Raw genomic sequence first — 22,949 nt, forward strand, 5'->3', positions numbered from 1 at the left:
TCTTGAAATATCAGCTGCTCTACTCTTTAGCAGCCTATCAGTCCCAATGCCCCCAGCCTACTCTCGCTTTCACGCCATCCCCCAACTTCACCCCCCTATTGGAATGCTCTCCCTCCAGCCATCATCTCTTAAGTAGAACTCTTCATAACTCAAACACCATCTGCTAGTAATTGGAGCCCACACCCTTCGACCCAAACTATGCTCCCAACTCACCATTGCTGCATTCTGCCCTCAGCACTTACCCTATGCAGTGATTCAAATGGGCCGGTCCTACCCAGCCCCCAGTACCTGCACTTCTTACTTTTGAGCATTTGAGTACATGCACTTCTCAACGCTGGAAAGAGAGTACCAGTACGCAGCTATGTTACGAGGTGAAGATTAAAGCTTTTAATTTCACTTTATTGCAACTTTTCTCCGGCACCCGCAGTGCCTATAACGTCTCCTTCAGGGCCCACCCAGCCGAACAGAGACACAAACATGCGTCTACTCTGCTCTCAGCACACTTGGCGCAGAACACTGTTTCGCTAAGTGGGCTTCGCCTGTTACCACTGGTGTCCTTTGATGGAGCAGGGATTGATTTGGAAAACCTGGGAAATTACTTTTTAAAGATGTTTCTTTGTTATTAACAGCGCCAATTCTAATATGTAAATGTTTAAGTAATTGCAGTTGCGATGGAATGTTTTAAACTGAAAACTCGCACACAGCTCCAGTTACCTACCAAATTTGTTACTAGGCAATGAGAGAGCAATAATAAAACTCCCCTTCCAAGGCTTAGTTTACAGCTTTAATATCTGCTAGACTGATATGCAAAAAAGAAAGTCTCATTTAATATAAACATTCAAACTTACTTAACACAATTTATAACAATAAACTGGAAGTTTGTGTCAAAGGACCTCAGATACACTGCTTTACCAAAGTATGTGCGTTGGCACATGCTTATTCTCACTGGTCATTGCCTGCAAACAGGGTGTGCCTAAAAGGGACCTGTGCCCAAGGTGCCACGCCGAAACAGACGCCGCTGAAAGTGCTGTACCGGAATGTCCAGTTTTGTAGCTTGGTGAGTACCTGCACTTCTTGTTTTCCACTTAAAGCACTGACTGTATGTAAGTTTTAAGCATGTAAAAAGGGCCTCAGACTCTTAATGTTAACAATGCTGCAATGTTCTCCAGTTCCTGTCCCTGATCCATGTTCCTACTCTTACCCACTTCAAAACCAGGTACACGTCTTTCAATCCAACAATGATATCATGTAAACACACCTTACCCTAGGAATGCCTCTGTTAAAGGGTACTTTTTAAGTCATTTCAAACTTTTAAATAACACCCAGTTCGTCAATAAATACAAACTACAAAAACAAATGCAACAGCTCCCACAGACGGAAGTCATCGAAGTTCTCCTTTAATCGAACAGGGCGTGAGCCAAGGGACCCATTACGGTCTCCTGATCTTCAAAACATTTGCAACAGCGATACAGCCCATCCCAAGATGGCCGACGGCTGAGACCAGGACACAGGAATGTGATGTTGCACATGACGCATCAGACCAGGAAATAGTGATGCTTGTGACAATACGTTGCATGTCAAGTGTCAGACCAGGAAATAGGGATGTTTGCGCCATCACGTTGCACGTGAAGCGTCATACCAGGAAATGGGGATGCTTGTGCCATCACGTTGCGTGTGAGGCGTCATACCAGGAGAAAGGGATACTTGTGACATCACGTTGCACATGAAGCGTCATACCAGGAAATAGGGATGCTTGTGCCATCACATTGCACATGAAGCGTCATACCAGGAGATAGGGTTGCTTGTGCCATCACGTTGCGTGTGAGGCGTCATACCAGGAGAAAGGGATACTTGTGACATCACGTTGCACGTGTAGAGTCATACCCGGAAATAGGGATGCTTGTGTTGAGGACGGCGGCACACCTCAACACTCCGGTTTCCCTGCAGAGCAGACGCTGCCCCGTTTCGGGCACTGCAAGTGCTGGATTGCCTTATGTGTTCCAACCTTTATTGTAATCCCTCTACTGGTTCCTCGCAGTCAGGCACCCTCTTCCATTCTCGCTCTATGCGTTCCTAAGCTGTCTTTCCTCCATTAACTACCTTTCTGCCTCTTGGTTTCCCTCCGTACCCTGGACAATGTTAGGATTTCACCTGTTCCCTTTGGATTAGCCGTTTCCATGCCTTACCTCCTGACAACATCCCATGACCTTGGAGGTTTCTTGTGCAGCCTCTGCGTTTTCCTCGATCCACTCACTATCTGCCTGGACCTCCCACGTGTCTCTTGGTGCATCTTACCGCACCTCTAGCCAACGTGGAGGCCCGACCTCACCTTCATCGATCATCTAGGCTCACCAGAAGTCAGGTAAACGTGTTTGGTGAAAGGACACAAGAATAATGCACATGACAACATATAAATTCAGGCCACAATTGATTGGGGACAGACTACCGCCAAGGCCAATGGAGAGCAACATAAGAGAAAAGATGTATGCATAAGGAACCAATCTAGAAAATCGACCCAGAGGGTTAGGAGAGGAAAAACTCTACGGGAAATGAGGGTGAGACAGCTGTAAAGTAACGTATTGGTAAGAGCGCATAGCGGATTTGGGTGTATATTTCCCTCATGTAGAGTTCCAAGTATGTGTGGGCCATTCAGGCTTAGCAGGTAGTGAGGCGGTCTTTAAGTCAGAGGATGTAATTGAGGAGGAGACCTCAAGATGCAGCTGAGAGGCTCATCAGCATACAGTTTCAGTTGGCACCTTGTCGTCTCCCGGAGGTTCAATGCAGAATATACACAAATAGGAAGCTCTTTTGGACCCAGAGGGCCCAGCCAAAGTGTGGTGAGGTGTAGGGAGGATTTCATCTGTATTACGTTGCAGTACACTCTGCCTTGGATCATCATGGAAGATGGGCAGCGTCAGGAGGACAGAGCGACGCACGGTATCAAAGGCTGATGAGAGCTTGTGTAGGAATTGCACTGAAGTTCTGCATCAAGTGTACGATCATGCCCCACATGTATGGTGGCAGCGTCATGCATGATGAACATCTGTGACACAGGAGTACATTGCGTGCACCCAGATGGGCATGCATTTGGCTAGCTGACTTCCCATTAATGATTTTTCCCCAGAGAAGTGTGGTCGGCGAGCAGTGGCATAGTTTCTTAGTCCTGCACAGTGGAGGTTTGTTTTCTTTGGGGGTCGTAAAAGGTCCAATGTAAAGTAAAAGGTCCACTGTCACCAGGAGGTGTTGACAACATGAAGTAATAGGGAGTTGGCAGTAGGGTTTTGAGGACTGAAGGCTGATCTGATGCACCTCCAGGGGCTAAAAGAAGAATTTTGCAATGAAAATAAAAAAAGCTTTTAAAATCGGTTTCCAATCTCTGTAATAACTGCACATTGACATTGCGCTGCCTGGTAGTCTTTCCTGCTATCACAAACACTGCCTTTTGCCTCAAAATCATTGTGGTTTACTTTATGCCTGCTTATCTGAAATACCTGTGGCACTTGTTAAGATGGCCGTGGTCTTTTCTTTGTGTACATGGCAGTGTGTTTGAGCTGCCTTCTTTTCCCCTGCACTCTGATTGGTTGTCAAGTGCCTCTTCCCAACCAAATGGGGACCAGCAGGCTTTAGCTGGCCCCCTTACCAAAGGCAGACTCCCAAGGCCCCTGTCTGCTCCCTTTTTGCCACTTGGGGTCCCATCTGCACCCTGCCGCCAGACCTTTCAATAATGTTGCCACTACACTCTTCTAAGAAATCCAGACTGCCTTGACATTCACACCTCCTTAACCATGGGTTAGTTCCGTCCTTTCTGGGCTCACTCCTACCCCCTTTTGACTTTCCCTCTCCCTCTCTATTTGTTTCTCCCATGTTCACATATTGAATTGCATTGCGTTTTTGACCCTTTGCTTGCATCTGAACCCAATTGTAAAACTCACTTCTTGCTGTTTGTGCTTTCTAGTTTAAAAGTCAAATCTTTGCTGTTTTTGCTTTGTTGGTTTAAAAGTGAAATCTTGACTTTTTCCTTTTTGGTTTAAAAGTCAAATCTTGATGGCTACAAGATCTTCTCTGCAACCAGATCCACCCGGTCGGGAGGGGGTGTAGCCCTGATCTTTCCTGAGTGGATTCCTGCCTCTATCATTCCCACGCAGGCATACGCCTCTTTTGAATGCCTTGACTGCCGGCTCCCTCTCTCTCTCCTAGCCACTCTCTTACTGTGGCTACTATCTACCAGCCACCTGGTCAGATCACCTCTTTTCTCTCTGAGTGAGCGGACCTTGCTTCCTCCATCCTGGCCTCAACCACTCAAGTCCTCCTTCTTGGTGACCTTAATATCCATCTTGACTCTCCTTGTTCCTCCTCTGTACTCTTCTTTGACCTCTGCGATTCTCTCTCCCTTTCTATCCTCCCCTCTGGCCCGACTCACTCTGCAGGGCACACACTTGATGTCTTGATCTCCTCTGAGCTCCCCCTCTCCCTCCCTCTGACCACTCCTCTCTCCTGGAGCGATCACTCCATCCTCTCTTCTGTCTCTCTCTGCCCACAGGCCAAGTCTACGCCAACTCTGCCACCGACCTTCTTGGAAATCCGACCCATTAAGCGTGTGTAATTGGAGGCTTTCGCCGCCACCTTTTCTCCCCCCCCCTCACCTTTGGCTGACTCACATCCTGACACAGCCCTGTCTACACTCTACTCTTCTATTTCCGATACTCTTGATGCTCTTGCCCCTGTCACGAGCATGCGTTTGAAGCCCAAAGCCAAGTGCAATTCTTGGTATGACTCTGATTTAGCAACACTTACACATAAGTGTAGGGCGGCTGAGAGGAAACGGAGGGCTTCTTGTTCATCCTCTGACAAACTGGCCTGTCGCCTGCTGCAAGGGCAATACTGACTCCCTGTCCACACCAAGAAGAGAGCCCACATCACAGCCTGTGTCTCTGTGGCATTTAACAACTCGGCTGAACCCTTCAAAATCTGCAAGGAGCTGGCCAACCCTGCTGCAGTCTCTACCCCTCCTGTCGCCTCCCAGGCCCTTTGCACGGCCCTTGAAACTCACTTTGTTTAATAAAACTAGGACATCCTGTTCACCCTTTGCTACCCTCCCTCTCCTCTCCTCCCTTCTTCTGTGAACTCAGACCCTCCTTCAACCACCCCCACTCTCTTTCTCCTCCTTTCCTCTTTTCTCCCCTGACGAGGTCGCTAGACAAGTCTGATCTATGAAAATCTCATCAAAACAGGTTAATCCCTGTTCTTCTAAAACCATGAAGGACTGCATTGACACCCTCGCTCCTGCCCTGGCCAATTTCTGCAACTTCTCCTTTGCCTCAGGAGCCTTCCCCTCCCCTCTCAAGCACTCTCTTGTGCATCCTCTTCTCGAGAAACCTACAGCTGATCCCTCTTGCCCGGCTAATTATCGACCAATTTCCATTACTTCTTTTCTGGGAAAACTCCTGGAAAAGCTGGCCATCTATCAGCTTGACCTTCACTCTGATTCTGTTGGCTGTCTACACAACCATCAGTCTGGCTTTAGAGCTGCCAGAAGACTGGAAACTGCTCTCCTGAACATCCGTGAAGATTTGCTCTCGAACCTTGACTCTAACACCCCTCTGTCCTCATCCTACACAATCTCTCTTCTGCCTTCGACACGGTCAACCATACTATACTGCTCAACCGTCTCTGTGACAACCTGGGTATCACTGATCAGGCTCTGGCCTGGCTGACCTCTTTCCTCTCTGATCCACCCTCCCAGGGCCAACTTGGGTCCTCCCTTTCCTCTATCTCCTCTCTACCTGCGGTGTTCCCCAGGGGTCTAACCTCTCACCCTGGCTCTTTAGCCAATACCTGGCAACTCTCGCTCACCTCATTGTCATTTTCTGCTCAATTTTCCAGTGCTATGCTGACGAGACAACTCATTTTCAGGCCTCCTTCGACAACCTCTTCTCCTTCTCTCATCTCCGACTGCCTATCTGCCACTCACGATTGGTGTGCCGCCAACCATCTCTGCCTGAATGCCAGCAAGACTGAGATCCTCCTCATCGGCACACCTTCACCCTCCTTTCTTGTCGCTCCCTGGCCGGCCTCCCTTGGCCCTCCTCCTACCCCCACCTGCGAGGCCAAGAACCTTGGGGTAATCTTTGACTCCATGATTTCATTTTCTGCCCACATCTCTGTTGTCGCAAAAAAATCTAACTTCCTACTGCACCTCCTCAGAGGTATTCTGCCTTTCCCCTCCTTCCCCCAGAAGCTCTGTCTCTCAAGCCCTGGTTCTCTCAAGGTTGGACTATTTAGTATTTATTATTTATTTAGTATTTATTTTAATTTATATAGTGCTTTATTCCAAGGCGCTTTACAAGAGGAACAATCAATTACAACAAGCAATACATGACAATTGAATCAAACCAGAACACAGTACAATGAACAATTTACAAAGTTGAGGAGGTTAAGCGCTATTGGAAAGGAACAATGGTGAGAGAAGGGGTAGGAGGAGTAAGTAGAGGGAGATTCAGTTAAGAAAGAGGAACGAGAAGAAGTTAGGGGGGTGAGTGGAAGAGATAGGATTTGAGAGAAGTGCAGAATGAAGGGTAGGAGGTGATAGAGCGGACGGGGAGGGGAAGGCGATTCCAATGGAAAGGAGCAAGAAGTTGGAAGGAGCGGGAGAAGGCACAGGGTGGAGGAAGAGAGAGAAGGAAGAGATCAGCTGAACAGAGAGAGGGAGTATGTAAACTTAGAAGGGAGGATAGGTAGGAAGTGGCAAGACCATAGAGGGCTTTGAAGACAAGACAGAGGAAATTAAATTTGAGCTGAGAGTGAAAAGGGAGCCAACCTAGTGAGTTAAGTGAAGAGGAGATGGAGTCACGAGGAGAGAGGAGGCAGAGGGAGCGGATGGCAGAGTGATAGATAGATTTGAGGGGGGAAAGGTGAGAGGAAGGGAGTCCAAAGAGAAGAGTGGAGCAGTAGAAGAGTCTGGAGAAGATGAGGGAGGAGATTAATAATTTTGTAGCATGAAAGGTTAGGAAGAGCCACATTTTATCGATATTGTAGAGGTGGAAGTGGCACGATCTGGCAGTGAGAGAAATGTGGTGAGAAAGAGAGGGATGGGTGTCAATGTGGAGACCAAGGTTACCGCATGGGGAGAGAAGGGGAGGTGGGAAGGGGGAAAGAGAATGAACGGAGAAGGGGAGGGGGGAGGAAGAGTGTTAGCGGGGAAGTATAGGACTTCGGTTTTGTCAGTGTTAAGATTAAGGAAGTGAGAGGACATCCAAGATTTAATGGCTGAAAGGCAAGAGGAAAGCTTATGGTGGATGTTGGGAGAGAGGGAGGAGAAGGAGAGGAAGAGCTGGGTATCATCAGCGTAGAAGTGGTGTGAGGTACCAAAGGAGGAGCTAATGGGAGCTAAAAGGGAAGTACAGATAGAGAAGCGAAGGGGGCCAAGGACAGAACCTTGTGGAACACCGTGGTTGAGAGGAAAGGTAGGAGAGAGGCAGCCACCCCAGGAGACTGAAAAGGAGGGGTTAGTAAGATAGGAGGAGAACCAATTGAGAACAGAGTCTTTGAGGCCAAATGAGGAGAGAGATCTAAGGAATTGAAGGTGGTCGACAGTGTCAAAGGCAGCAGAGAGGTTGAGGAGGATAAGAATAGAGGAATGCTTGGAATAACGGGCAGAGAGGAGAGAGTTGAGAACAGAAATGAGAGCAGTTTCAGTGGAGTGTAGAGGGCGGAAGCCAGATTGCGTGGGGGGGGAGAGAATGGTTGGAGATGTAGGTAGAGAGTTGAGAATAGACAATGCGTTCTAGAAGTTTAGAAAGGAAGGGTAGAAGAGAGATGGGGCGGAAATTGGATGGGAGATGGGGATTAGCAGAGGGATTTTTAAAAATGGGGATGATAGTAGCATGCTTGAAAGGAAGGTGAATGTGGAGAGACAAGTGTTGAAAAAGGAGGTGAGATAGGGTATGAGAAGAGGGTAGATTTTGGGAATGAGGGAGGTAGGAATAGGGTCAGTGGGAGATGCAGTGGAATGAGTGCAACAGCCTCTTTCTAAATATACCTGCTTCTACTCTCTGCCCTTTGCAACTTATCCAGAACAGGACTGCCAGACTTGTCCTTGGCGTCAAGCCCTGGGATCGTATCTCTCCAGCCCTGAAATCTCTTCACTGGCTCCCAGTGGCTGTGAGGAATAACTTCAAGATCCTTTGCTTTGTCCACAAGGACCTTCCCTCCCAAGCCCTTCCCTCCTCCACCTCTAACTCCGTCAGGGTCAGTTGTTTTTCTAAGAAACACGCTGGGGGTAGATCTCGGTCTTCGGATGGGGCCTTTCTCTGGAACAGCCTCCCTGCCACTCTGAAACTTGAGGGGAATCTCCGGTTCCGGAAGCACCTCAAGACCTTCCACTTTGCTTCTGTCTTCTCTCCTCCTCTCTTCTGTTGATCTGTTCTGTCTTGGCATTGTGCACCTGGTCTCCCTCTGTCTTTAGGGCCCAGGTACCTGCTCACCCTCCACCCACCCGCATTACCTCCGGGCAATCCCTTGCATTGGGGTCTGTATCAGTAACCTTGCAGTCCCCCCGGTCCCCCTTCTTTTGCTGCACGTATTCAGACACCCCTTGTCTGTTGCCTTATTCCTAGCACTTGCCACGTGCTGGCTGCACTATCACCGTTTATTATTTATTTATTCATGTTTTAGGTACTTATTTTTATTTTTGATCAGCACTTTCCACCTCTCCCCCTCCCTTGCACTTGCGCGTTCTCAATGTCATTGAGCCTAGTAAGATCGTTGTTTTTGTTCTCCCTTGTTCCCCTCCCTTGCCACGTCGCTCTCTGAAAAAACTTGTGTACGAGCACGATACAAATAAAATATCAATATCAAAAAGGAGGTCTTGGTGGTAACTTTATGATGGGTGACAATTAATGTCTGTCAGATAAAAGAACGTGGGAAAGATGAACATACAAATAAAGGGCAAGTGGAGGGCTCAGTCGTTTTCACTCATTAAACTGTAAAGAATTAAATAAAACTTCAGATGGCTCAAAATGCAAAGCACAGTGAAGCTACAAATGCCATTTGTCATTCCCAGGACCTACTTTGTGGAAAATTAAATTGAAAACAAGAGTCTGGCGCATGTTTTTTCTTCAAGCCTTTTTTTCCATTGATTCCTCTGTAAGTGCCCGCCCCTCCTCCGCCACCAGATTGTAGATGTGGCTCCATCAAACATGTTTATTAAGCAAATAAAGTGCAGCCTGATCAAACGCGCGGATGCACTGAATTCTGCACTACACTCCGACAGGCACTCTCCTACCCTCTGCTGAGCTCATAACCTACGAGGTGCCAATTATCGGGTGCTTTTACTGGCAAGTGGTACATTTCCACCGCTCTGAAGGTGGAGTCACTGTCACATCTTCTTCAAGTGTTCATCATAAGACACGCAGGAACAGTAATAGGCAGCTATAAAGGAACACACAGTTCAGTGTGAGTAACTAATGGATACCAGAGCCTTCCTGAGATGTACGAGGCATGACTAGAGAGGGAAAGATCTACCAAGCCGCTTCGACAAGACGTCTGGACCCGCTCAGGCCGTGGGGGCCATGTGGGCAATGGATGCATGCGCACACAGTGCGTGCATGGGAGCCATGCAATGTTAGGCTTTCAATATAACTAAAGACCGTGCCAACAAGCTTCTTTCCCTACATTGCAATGATCCGGATTGGCAGAACTAAGCGCACATCTCGCACATATTGACTTGGAGAAAACGGAACGAGAAGCTGGACTTGGCCCTCAACCGCAGGGAGGCGGTATTCAAGCAGTAGAGGGCTTGAGAATGGTCGGCGTACTACCGCCAAACACATAGCCTGACCACATCATTAAAACAAAACATCATAACTCAGATTGATACATTTTAACGAAAAAGATGGACAAACTGCATTGTTTTACCAGGTGTCCTCTAAAGCCAAGACTCTGCTGTATTTCTGCATGTGTTTAATACAAACCCATAAGATCATTGGAAGCACCAGAAGAGCAGGTTTTTGGCGGGCAATGAAGGGGGACCTAAAGTGCCACTTCATGTTTTAGAACTACCCACTGGCCTCTTCGCAATAGAACTGTGAGACATATTGCAGCGCGCCTTGTCGGGTGAACCCTGCCGAAGAGCTTGACCTCCTCAAAACTCCACTGCAGCTCGTGGTCAGTGATCAGGTTCTAGAAGCAAGCCTCCCATTGCCCACACCACCCAGAACCGTAACTGTTTCTAAGACGCTACTCTTGTAGCATGGATTCCCTAGGAGTTCCTATCAAAAGTCGTCTACGAGGACAAAGAGGAGAGTGGCTAAAAGAAATGGAGGAAGCCTTCAAACACTGCTTTCTTAGCTAAGTTATCCTTCTAAGATACCAAATTCCAGTACAAATTATCTGAGGAGCTGGGGGTTTCAAGGACCATGCTATTGAAATTACAATGGCCAGGAATCCCTCACATCAGAGCTAATATTTTTAAATATCCTATGCTCAATCTTTGTTCCTTATTCAGGCCTTTCAGAATCTGCGGTATTTATTCAAGTATTTATTTTGACATTTGTAAAGCGCGCCAAACCCTGGGGCATCTGGGCGCAGGTTACATGAAAGACGAGCTTACAAGCAGAGACGGTACATACAAAGTGCTACGTTTCTAGTCTAGGTGGGCGTTGAGTTCACCCACTTGCTGCAAGATTTGTGAAAGTTCCATTACTTTAGGAGTTCTTGAGTGAAATGCCAGGTCTTGAGGCCTTTACGGAAAGACCAGAAGGAGGTGTCTGACCTTAGCGCTAGAGGCAGGGCATTCCAATGTTCAGCGGCAATCACAGGTAAGCTGCTGCCAATGGCTTTTTGCCGTTTGTATCTGGGAACAGGGAGTAGGTGGGAGGCGGCCGCCCGCGTATCTCTAATGGATTGGGCTTTGGAAAATGTTCTGGCCGGGTAAGTTGGGGCGCTGTTTGATAGGCATTTGTGAGTGATTGACAGTGTTTTGAACATGATGCGTTCTTGGATAGGGAGCCAGTGGATATTTTGTCTGGCTGTGGGGATGTGGTCTTTTTTCGGGATGTTTAGAGCAGCTCTTGTGGCATTATTCTGGATGACTTGGAGTTTTTTTATATTACGGGAACTGGAGCCTGCAAAGAGGGACTTGCAGTAGTTGATCCTAGATAGTACAAGGGCTCTGGCAAATGTGATACAGCTGTCAGAGGATAGGAAGGGTCTGCAAGCGTTAATCAATTTAGAGACGTATGCTGCTGCAGATGCAATGGCATTTACCCGTCTGGTTAGGACAGTGGCGAGTCAAGGTATACTCCGAGGGGTTTTACTTCTTTTGCCACAGCGGTGATGAGGTTTCCATCAATGGTGAAGGATTTGTAGGAGTCGCTGAATTTGTTTAAGCAGAGTTGTATGCCAACAAAGAGCAACTCAGTTTTCTCATCGTTAAGGCAGAGACCGCATTGAGCCATCCAGGCCTGAATGGTCTGGTCCATTTGACCCAGTGCGTTAAGAGTCAGTGTCAGAGTTGCCGGTGATTGGCAGGAGGATTTGGGTGTCATGCGTATAGTTAGTGTAGGTAACACCAAGGTCTTCTAAGAGATCAAAGAGGGGATTAGTAAAGATATTGTAGATTGTCAACACATGGCACCTCCCAAAGTGGTCACTACACCCAACCACACAACCTCCACTCACCCAAAATACACATCCAGCAAGCCTACCCCATACCGAATACTAACACTGATCCCGCCATACACCTCAACGGAGCCCTCTTCAATACCAGATCTCTCCTGGCCCGTTCGCTGGACATATCTGACCTCATCACACTTAACAACCTTGACTTCCTAGCAATTATGGAGACATGGCGGCACCCAGCTGCTGGTCCTTCCCTCTCCCTGCACCATCTTCAGGAAATAAATGTATGATTCTAAAGGAGGCGACGTAGCCCTTATCGCCAAAAACCACCCTCCAAATAAATAAATCCCAAACCAAACTATCCATTCAATCAGACTCTCCATATCCCCTACAGACACCTTAATGCTCCACTTAATTTACAGACACCCAGGCCCATTGTCTCATTTGACGAAGACATTGCGCAACTCCTCTCAACCAACACCAAGCCACCGTCTAGAATCAGTCTTCTGGGAGATGTCAACCTGGGTCTCAACAAACCCTCTGACCCCCATGCACTTGCCCTAGCCAACACAATTGAAGCCTTTGGCTTCGCTCCCCGCATTCTAAGCCCCACATACAATAAAGGCTTCACTCTAGATTGGTTAGTAGATATTAACTGTGTCACCAATATACTAACCAATACTCCTTGCCCTTGGTCAGACCATAATGTTATCAAATTTTCCATCACTGAGGTAGCACAATCGGACGTTACGCGCCTACCAGCACCAGCTTCCCCGCTCAAGAAACACAAGTAATATCACTCCAGCTAACCTACTTCCCCTACTGTTACCTATAACAACTTACTCATACACAAATCATGGACCTTATCTCCATGCTTGAGCTTTACAACACAACTCTTTCAGAAGCCATCAACAAGGTAGGTCCCATGAGCAACCGCAAACCCACACCAACAGCCCACCTGAACTCTCGGTACACCCCCAATCTGAAAACCTTACACTCCTCAAAAAGAGCAGCTGAGACTGCCTGAAACAACGCCCAATGACGCTAACGAAGCTCAATCCTCAGAAATACCATTCACCAAACCAAAAGCGACACATTCAACGAGAGAATCCAAGAAGCAAACTCAGGGACAGGAGAGCTCTTCGCTATCTTAAGGGAACTTGAAATACCAGACCTGTCACCAGCGAACTGTATTAAAGACCTCCCCTGGTGCGCGAACATCCAATATGCTCTCCTCAACAAGATCTCCTTACTCCAAACTAAAATCAAAGCTAAAAAAAACAAAAAACTCTGGTCCTTTGATCTGCCTCTAGACCATATCTCCACTCTCTGGTTTGAATTTAGTAGCGCAATCAACGTCGTGGCCTTGACTCACTGCGGTAACAGGGGCCCCCACAACCCCCGCGGCCCTGCCCGCACATGTTCTGGGAGGGGGCCCTGCGCGAAGAAAAAAAAAAAAACACATTTTCTCTCACAAAAAAACAAAAAACGTTTCACTCTGCATTCAAAAAGAAATTATTTCTGTAACAGAAATTATTTCTTTATGAAGGCAGACCGACTATAAAAAGAAACTTTCTTTTTGAATTCCAAGGGCTCCCACACCCCATGACATGGAAGACTCTAGGCTGGAGGCATCCATGTCATGGGGTGGAGGGGAGCCCTAAGACTTCAAATAGAAATAGTTTGTTATGGTTCTGTCCGTAAGACTTGCATTACTCACAGTAATAGCATTTCTGATGATTGTATCTGCTTAGATTCACATGCTGTGCATATGGTCCGACATCCAGCGGTAACCGCTGAGTATTTCATCTGGTCTTTCGGGGACCGAAAGGGGACATCGGCATAGGCGTGTCTGTAACACTATCCCTATCGTGACGTGTAGTGTACACAAAATCCCTCACGCGCTGAGGTCCCTCCGATTGTATTTTCTCTGCCATGAGGGAGCCCAAGGCTACTGTGAGTGAGTACATGAAGAGAGAAAATAGTAAGAAGTCTATGTTCCTTCCACCCCGAGTGGGGAGGCAGGGAGGGCGCATGTGAATCGAAGCAGATACAATTATCAGAAATGCTATCACGGCGAGTAATGCATGTCTTCTGATGCTTGTTAATCTGCTTAGAATCACATGCTGTGCATAGACTAGCGAGCAGTACCCGGACTTGGAGGTGGGTTTTGAGAAGGAACAGTAGAGAAAAGATGTCTTAATACTGCTTGTCCCACCTGAGAGTCAGATCTAGAATGAGTGTCTAGGCAATAGTGTTTTGTAAAGGTGTGTAAAGAACTCCAGGTTGCCGCTTTCCAAATGGACTCTAGGGGAACATTTGCAATGCATGCTATGGAAGCCCCAGTGCCCCGAGTAGAGTGTGCTCTAGGCTTGAAGGGCAGTTCTCTTTTAGCAAGAGTGTAACACAGTGAGATGCATTTGACAATCCACCTTCAGATAGCTGATTTAGAGACAGGATTCAGGACAGCTGCCACTGAAACAAAAAGATTTTCCTCAGTGGTTTAATTCTTCCCAGGTAGAACATGACCGCCCTGCGCACATCTAGTGTGTGTGGGCTTCTTTCGGCCATGCTAGTTGGATTCTGGAAAAAGGTAGGTGGTCCAGCTCAAGTTTGAGAGGGGCAGGGAGGCCATTCCAGAGGGAGGCACCAGCAGAGGAGATAGATCTATCCCCACTCTCTGCCTGGAGAAGCGACTAACTCATAGAGAGTTGGAGGGAACAGAAGGTTGGATGTGCGAGCCCTAGACTCAGAAAGCCTTGTGGACAATGCAAAGGGTCTTGAACTTGATCCTTGCAGCCACTGGGAGTCAATTGAGAAATTTCAGGGCTGGAGAGATACGATCCCTGGGCTTGAGGCCAAGGATAAGTCTTGCAGTCCTGTTCTGGATTAGTTGCAGATGACGGAGGGTAGAGGAAGGCAGATTAAGACAGAGGCTGTTGCAGTAGTCCAGCCCATAGAGGACCAGGGCTGGGGAGACAGTGAGCTTCTGGTGGAAAGTGAGAAAGGGAAGAGTCCCCTTGAAGAGGAGCAGGTGGTAATGGGACTTCTTGGCAATGTCCGAGATGTGAGGAGAGAAAGAGAGAGTGGCGTTGAAGATGACACCAAGGTTTTTTTCCTCACAGGAAGGCGAAGGAAGAGGGGCCCCAGGCGGGTGGCCAGAGAGAGAGAGACGGAAAGCAGGGGCAGGGGTCACAATGAGAAGGATCTCCGTCTTACTGACATTAAGGCACAGATCGTTGGAGGCGCACCAATCCTGAATCGCAGATAGACAGTCAGGAATGAGCGAGAGAGGAGAGGAGGCTGAGTGGAGCCTGAAGGAAAGCCGTGTCATCTGCATAACACTGATAGTTAGAGGTGATGGTAGAGATCAGGTGGCCCAAAGGTACCAACTGGAGTTTGAAAAACCAGGGTGAGAGGATAGAGCCCTCGGAAGCGCCACAGTTAGAGAGAAGTGGCGGAGAGAAAGAGACCAAGATGGACCTGGGAGGGGAAGAGCGGTCCAAGAAGAAGGAGGTCAGTCATTCCAGGGCCTGATCTGTGATGCCCAGGTTCTCACAGTCGATGATTAGGATGGCGTGGATAACTGTGTCGAAAGCAGAGGAAAGAAGGAGGATGAGGGCAGAAACAATGCTGTAATCAAAGTTAGGGAGCAGATCTTCACAGGTGTTCAGGAGAGCAGTTTCATTGTCTCTGGCAGCTCTGAAGCCAGACTGATGGTCATGGAGACAACCAACAGATTCAGTGTGGAGAGTAGGCTGGGAGATAGCAAGCGTTTCCAACAGTTTGCCCAGGAAAGGGGTGATGGAGATTGGGTGATTGTTTTTCAGCCAGGTAGGATCGGCAGACGGCTTCTTGAGGAGTGGTTGCACAAGGGAGTGCTTAAGGGGAGAGGGGAATGTTCCAGTGGCGAAAGAGTGATTACAGAAATCGGCCAAGGATGGAGCGAGGGTGTCAATATGGTCCTTGATGGTTCTGGAGGAGCAGGGGAGCACTGTTTGGATGACACTTTTATAGATCGTACTTGTCTAGAAACCTTGTCAGGTGTTGTCAGAGAGAAAGAGGAAAAAGGAGGAGGAGAGGTAGAGATGGCCAAAGGGGGCTGAGAGAGGAAGAGGAGATAGAGGACAGGATGTCCTGAGATTTAGTGGAGAAGTGAGAGAGGCCAGAGCCGTACAGAGGGCCTGGGAGGGAACAGGAGAGGTAGAGAGAGCATCAGGATTCACCAGTTCCTTGCAGATTTTAAAGAGTTTGGCCATGTTGTTAGAAGCCGTGGAGATGCAGGCTTTAATGTGTTATTGCTTCGACTGGCATTTTGGTGCAACGAGTCCAGGTATGTCTAAATGTGGCCTGGCATGCTTTACTGTAATGTTATTGCACTGGTCTACATTGTGCAGCCAGTTGGGCATGTTTTCATTGTGGCATGGCATTTTTAATAGCAAAGCATTAATGTTCCTGTGAACTGTTGGTGACTTGCATGTATTGGATTGGTTTTACTTTAGAAAACAATTGCAAACACTGTGGCTTTATCCCCAATTTTTCTCAGAAAATGTGCTGTATATTGCATTAAAACAAATATTTATATCTTTCTCCTAGTGCAGTGTGCGGCATACCCCTTCAGCAGCATGTTCGTGCATATTGCACAAGCGTGATAAGCTAGGCCGACCCAGAGCGTGGCACGACTCATGATTTGTTGCCGAGTTGGTGGGAGGGCTCTCTCAGCATCGCTCGCAGGGGGGCCCGCCCATTTTGTGTTACGCCACCACCTTTGCTACTATAAGTGCAGAGCTCTCAAGCTCCCCATGACTTGCTATTGTAATGAAGGGGCTGATTCAGTGACAGACACCTGCCAATTGAGGGAATGAGCTGGATGGGTTGGGACACCCTCAAGGGGGGAAACAAGGGGACTCGGGGAGCTGTGGTCAGCATTCGTATTAGGCCCGGAAGAGATTAAGGGGACGGGGATACATTGTACATGAAATCGGCACAAGGAACGTGTATCGACAAGTGCAAGAAAGGGGAAACCATAGGTAACGCACTCAATGGGGAGGCCCCCCCTTGAGCGAGTTCCACCCTGAGGGCTTGCTTCAAACACATGACCCGTGCACCATGGTCGAGGGAGGAAGAAGCTGAATTCAAGCTGCTCGTCTCCAGCAGACCAAAGACGCAGAGACAGCACTGGGTGATGTAATCAAGGTCGGCGAGCGAGTCCCACAGCTGGTTGTGGGAGCTGGAACAGTCGACCACATTGAGTAAAAAACACTCACATAACACCAAGGCAGTCTCAATTGTTCTTTGGCCAGCGAGTATGGGAACGGGGAGGCGGAAAGGGGCAGCACTCCTTGAAGAAGCAAAGGTGGTATGTTCTGCTGTCCCTGAGAAGTAACCAGCCCCCCGAGTGCTGTGAGAAATCTGAAGGTGTCTCACCAGCTAGTCCACGAGGATCTGTCATCCAGGTGGCTAGGACATGGCCATCCTTTTTTAATCCAGTTCCTGGGGGTGGACCAGTGCGGGAGGATCACCTGGGTGAGGGGTCTTCGAGGAGTGTTAGTGGGACATCGAATGGCGAGACACGGTATCCCCTTCCCTGTAACACCTTTACCCCATCCCAAAAGGTATGATACTAGGGACTCAATCCAACCCACCCTTTCACAAAACAAACACTTTCTCACAGACAGCACACTGCGAGAGAAAATGGACTAACACCCGAGCCGTATACCTGACATGTCCAAATACAATGGTCAGGCAGGGTCAGGCAATCGCTGCTGACCATTACACACACCTGACTTCCATTAAACTTCTCCACACGGATAAAAGGTGGAGTAAGAGAGCACACTCTGAGCAAGGCAAAGCAAATGAGGAAGCAGCAGTTCCAAGGTGGCAGTTTAATACAAGGCGAAAGACTGCAAGACCGAAGAGGATTGCAAGGAGGGAAGCCCTTGACCTTTTCAACGAAAGACCATTACATTGAACCTTCGAGAATAGGAAACTTAAGACCAGGAAACAAGGCTGAAGAATCTGCATTGTGTGTCGGAGGTACCCGGGGCTCTCCCACGTCGGAAGTCAAGTTGGGGAGAATGGTTTGCCGCTGTGGTACTGTCCTTTGCTCCTACAACAAAGCAGCATCAGTGAAGTCAGCACAGCCGGTGAGCAGGGGAGACAGATACCAGACTGGTCTGTGTTGAAGCCAAGGTTACAAGCGGCGAATTGTATAGTGAAAACTGAACAGAACAGAGTATGAAGCTTATGTGGCAAGCAAAGCAAAAACAATGAAACAGCACATGAGTGATTGAACTTTGAAGCCCAGATACAATACCGTAGAGAGAGGGGTCCAGCACCACGTGGGTGCTCATTCAAAAGTCTCTTTTCAGCAGAAAGGTGGCAAATGTGAAGAGTGATAAAGAATTGTAAAATCGAAGTGGTCCTGCAACGGGTCATGCAAAACCCTGTGCACAATCAAAAGTCTTCGATAGTTGATGAAAAAGTATGCCTTCCTTTCAAACACTTATGTATAGGCACGTTATAAAAGCCATATCATATCAAATGAAGGTGGTCCAAGCCCGGCAGAGGGAGATCAGCTAAAAGCTGTTAGTTAAAGCAAGTTTGTGTTAAGCTATATTGGAAATTGGAGAGAGACTAATTGAACATTGTGTTACAAAGGGATCCAAGTCCAACTGATGGGGATCAGAGATCTGAGCCCGGCTGAGAGGGATCCGGGGTGAATCGTGAGTCACCCGAGAAAGAATATCCTATGAGAAATTGGATGCATGAATAATTTTCGATCACTGTATTGAGAGGATCTGAGCCCAGCTGGGGGGATCCAAGGAGAATGGTGAATCGCCTAAGAAATTGAGTACTTATGAAAATCTGAACAAGGAAAAAACACGTAATTTTGTTTGTCTCGTCAGGCGAATGAAGAGACTTTGAAAGGCAAAGAGACTTGGGCACGGAATACTCTGATGCTAATAATTAAACTGTATCCTTGTGCTAGAGAAGCGAGACTGCTCCAATCACGTTCTACTAATGTTCTACTAATGTATGCCTAGCTATAGGGGTATGACGTATTTTAGCCAGTAAGCTTCTTGGGAACCGCAAAGACGTGAAGTTTGAAGTGCAACTGTTTCCACTACCATGTACATTGTATTAGCAGTATAATAACGATGTCCGCTGTGTGCCAGACTGTCAGCTCTCATCAACCAGTTCTGTTCCACTGTTCTGTTTGATTTGTGCTTGCCCAGCTGTAATAAACAGCGTTACTTCTTGTCCAGTGTGTGCTCCTTTTTGGACTACTTGTGGTAACTATTTATTACAAGCTTTGGGGGGACTCCTGATACACTACCCAGTCTTGTTTTTGCCTTTGAATTTTGGGATATGTAGTTCTTTCCCTCCACATGTTATACTTAAGAAAACTACAACTCTCAGAATGCCAGGAAAAACACATAACTAGGTGGCCTTCTAACATATGGCCAGGAGAAACATGAGAGCTCAGCACGTGTAACTTGTGATTTTATTCGATACAGACACTGTGTTCGTGTTGCTCGTTTACTTTAGAGGAAAGGACATTTACTTACATAGACAGTGGGTGCATTTTCCTCCTGTAGCTCCATCTGAAAGGGGTGTCTGCCATCTTTACTTGCAGAAGGAGACTCGGAACACTTAAATCCAGTAATTGCCAAGAGGTCCTATAAAATAGGAAATAATTACAAAACAATCACTGCCTTGCACCCCTAAACGATTTTTCACTTCACAACAAACAGAATGTACAAGGCAACTGCCAAAGTAGATTTGGAAATGTGAGATATTGCTTTCTCTTAACCTTAGAAGAATGAAAACACATTCTTATTCAGACTCTGATAAAACAATCTGTTGTTGAATACAATAGTGTGGCGAGCGAGTCTCACAAGAGCCCTGGATGAACGGGATCTCGCGAGACTCAGCGCGAGTAGAATGAATGAGAGGCGGGCAGACTGCAGCTGGACATCGCTGGATCTAGGCGAAGTACCCAGAGCTCCTGCTGGAGACCCTTAAAGGCGCACAACATGGCCTAGCACCTGCAGATTAAGAAGAGACACTGAGCCTCATTATGAGTCTGCCGGTGGGTCCCCGGCAGACTCGCCTTACCGTTACTGGCACCCGATATCCCGGTGTTACTGGGATATTACAGGTGCCGGCAACAGCGGTATGTTCCCATTCCAAGGGCTTGTCCCTATCAATGGTACCGGTAGTACACAGCCATGCACGGCCCGGTAGGGCTTCTCTGCAGGGCCTATAAACCAGCCACAAGGTGGGCCGACAAAGGGTATAGCCGTGTCACTCAATTCGAGCAACATTCGGCTTAGGTTACAGCACTTCTTCCCCCTTGCCGGCTGCCCATGCACAGTTTATATAGTGGGCTTGTCCGGTCTTGCCACTAAGGCAGGCCAGAAACATGAAAAGACTGACTCTGCCAATATATGTCAGCATCCCCACATAAAGACATACTCTTTTCTGCTTTGCCATAAAAAATGTCATGCCACAATATGAAAACCTGTGCAAACTGACTGCACCAAAGTACTAGTCTAACCAAGTAATAACACTTAACATGCTTACTTTATCATACCACAATAAGAAACAGCTAGACTGGCTGCATTAGAATGCCAGCCTAGCTATGTAATAACACATCATGCTTGCTTTATCATTTATGCCCAGTAAAAAGGCAGGGAGTACAGGTAAGGCAAACACGTTAGGTTCCCACTTGGGGCGTACGCAGAATGGGTTAAGAGTTTCCTTTTCCAACAGGGTCAGGGGAAACTCTAGCATTCATAGCTGGTTACTATTTGTGATGAATCCTATGGATCACTCTCTAAACCCCAGCCTAAAGTCTCCTACCAAGTGGCCAGGGGAAGGCAGACGCTCCCTGATCCTGACCTTGGGGGTGGTGCTCTGCGAGAGGATCACCTGGGAGGAGAAAAGGCCCAAGGGAGTCAGAGGACTCAGTGGGGGAGACACAGTATTTACCTTGCTCTAAAAAAGAGATATACAGCGACTAAAATACATAATCGCTTGTTTCCACAATAATCTAACTGTTCCACATGTTGAACACCTAAATGTGGGTAAAATCAGACACGAGGTGTGTGGCATAAAAGTGAAGTAACCCCAGTCTCAAGCCCATGGAGCTAAATGCTTCCCTAACCCAAAAAGGGGAAATGGAAAGAAGTCTGTGAATAATAATCACCAAAAACATAGAAAACCTTGTTCCTCTTTTCAAATCAAACTGGTAATTGATTTGTATGCTATTCCTTTAATGAATGCAAAACAGTAAAACAGAAAAAACATGGTTTCCAATTCCCTCAGAACTGGGACGAGGAAGAGGGATGCAGAGGAACACCACTGTGGGAGCGGTCCGCTAATCAGTGTAGATGACCTACACCTGAAGGCAGGCATCAAGAGAAGGAGTAGAGAAGCAGAAGAGGAAGAAGGAACACAGGCCACGGTTGCAGCAAAGAGGGAAGCCTGAGGCAAGAGAGGTCGCCAGGATCATGGACACGCCTGAAGCGGTGGCGAGTCCAAAAAGAGTCTTTATCTTGTACTCTCCCTGTTGCAGAGGCCACGCAGCGGGAAGCTTAAGGAAGAGACGCTGGCCCGATAAAAATGTGTTGTGCAGAGCTTGCACAGCGGGAAGCAGCAGTAGCGAGGAAAGAGTGCCCTCTTTGGAGGCACCAGGTGGCAGAGTTGCACCTGGCTCTCTCCGGAGCTGAAGAGGCTCCATTCCTCAGTAGTGTGAGAGGGGGAGGACCAGAGGAGGCTGTCCCCTGAACGTGAGGAGCCACCAGTACCGAAGACCTGCAAACACAGAGCAGAGCGTAATCGAGCAACTTACCCAGTGAGTTCACAAATTACAAGTGAGTCTGAAGCGTTCCAACACGGTCTGTGTGTTCACGGCAAGCCGCTTCACTCACGTGTGAGTGAAAGCACCAGTAACTGTATATTTGAATACCAAAATTTACGAAACCAATCAAAAACATACCTGTTGAAACAAAGTGACTGTGTAAATAAGCGCATGAGATTGTGGAAATCCCAGAAACCCCGTGGAGAAGGTGAAAAAGGTCGAAAAAGCTTACAAGCACTACCCAAGCCAATTGAGTGTTAACAACCAGCAAAAGCAATATAACAAGCAGTGCTCAAGGCAAGAGGGGAATATTGGGAGGCGTAATGTTTGTAAGACTTGCTGCTTATGTGCTATGAGACACAGCTCACCAGGCGATAGAAACCTACATTGCCAAAGCCAAGATAGAAGAAAAGCGAGTCTTTTTTGTAACCATTTGGTTGTTGGTGCAGCGGGGACAGAAAGGTGGCCAACAGGCTGCCCATCTGGCAAAGGTTATCTAGAGGGAGAGACGCATAGTTGCCAAGGAGTCTTGAAGAGCGCTAATGTTGTTAAGAAATGCTGTATAATGTACACACTTGTAGGCATTGTGAGAGACCTGAGGGTATTCTCACTCCTACTCCCCTGGATCCTCTTCTCAGCTGGCCAGGGAAAGGCCATCGCTTTTGGATCCTGGCCCTGGGGGTGAAGACGCGAGGGATGATCACCTGCGTGGAAGGTCCTAGGGATCAGGGGTGCCCACAGATGAGACCTGGTATCCCACTTTATTGATGACCAACCTACCCCTCCCCCAGCCTTTACAGGCTACTATAAAACGGCTCCCATCATTTCCCCATATTTAACATCTGAAAGTATTGGGACGAGGAAGATGCCTGCAGAGAGTTGTGAGGGTCAACTAAGGTCAGGCAAATCTAATTATGGGTCCACACCTGCAACCTGTCAAGTGCTTGCAGGTGTATAAATGGAGACCTGTGAAACAGCAAACGGAGTAACAGGGAGACATGTGGAGGAGAGACAAGCAGGAGACCTGTGACGTGAGGAGGCAGTCATGGTGAGACCGGCGAGGAAGCCAGGACGCCGGCCAATGCACAGAGAATCTGTTGAGCCGAAGGTATGCTAAGCCGTTAGCTACCACAGGTGCAGGGGCCTCCGTTTTGGAAGTGTGTTGCAGATTCTGCAAGCAGGCAGGAAAGAAAAAAGGGCTTCTGCCGCGTCTGTGCTGGGGAAGGAAAACCACTGGCGTGTGCAGGCAAACATCTGGAGTGCAAGTGGGGCTTGCAGAGAAGGGCCCGATGAACGGAGAAGGAGAAAGAAGGCAGGAGGAGCCGCCGGAGAGGGCAACAAGAACCGGTGAGTGTCGGGGAGGTCACTCAAAACCAGGGCACCTCAGAAAGGCTGTGCATGCCATACAAACTGCTGTGTAATGCTATTTGAATGCCTAACAGAAGGAAAACTCAAAGCAAAG

General features: G+C 47.8%; 1 protein-coding gene across 1 annotated transcript in view; it reads right to left on the reverse strand.

The window, feature by feature from the left end:
- POT1 (protection of telomeres 1) overlaps positions 1–22,949 on the reverse strand; it is a 386,188-nt gene that overhangs the window by 248,065 nt on the left and 115,174 nt on the right. The window contains exon 4 of the mRNA XM_069627840.1: positions 19,191–19,301. Coding sequence (XP_069483941.1) covers positions 19,191–19,301 — 111 coding nt within the window. The remainder of the gene's footprint in view (positions 1–19,190; positions 19,302–22,949) is intronic.

This window comes from Ambystoma mexicanum, chromosome 12, assembly GCF_040938575.1.
Source record: "Ambystoma mexicanum isolate Mex_15411 chromosome 12, UKY_AmexF1_1, whole genome shotgun sequence".
Classification (NCBI taxonomy): Eukaryota; Metazoa; Chordata; class Amphibia; order Caudata; family Ambystomatidae; genus Ambystoma; species Ambystoma mexicanum.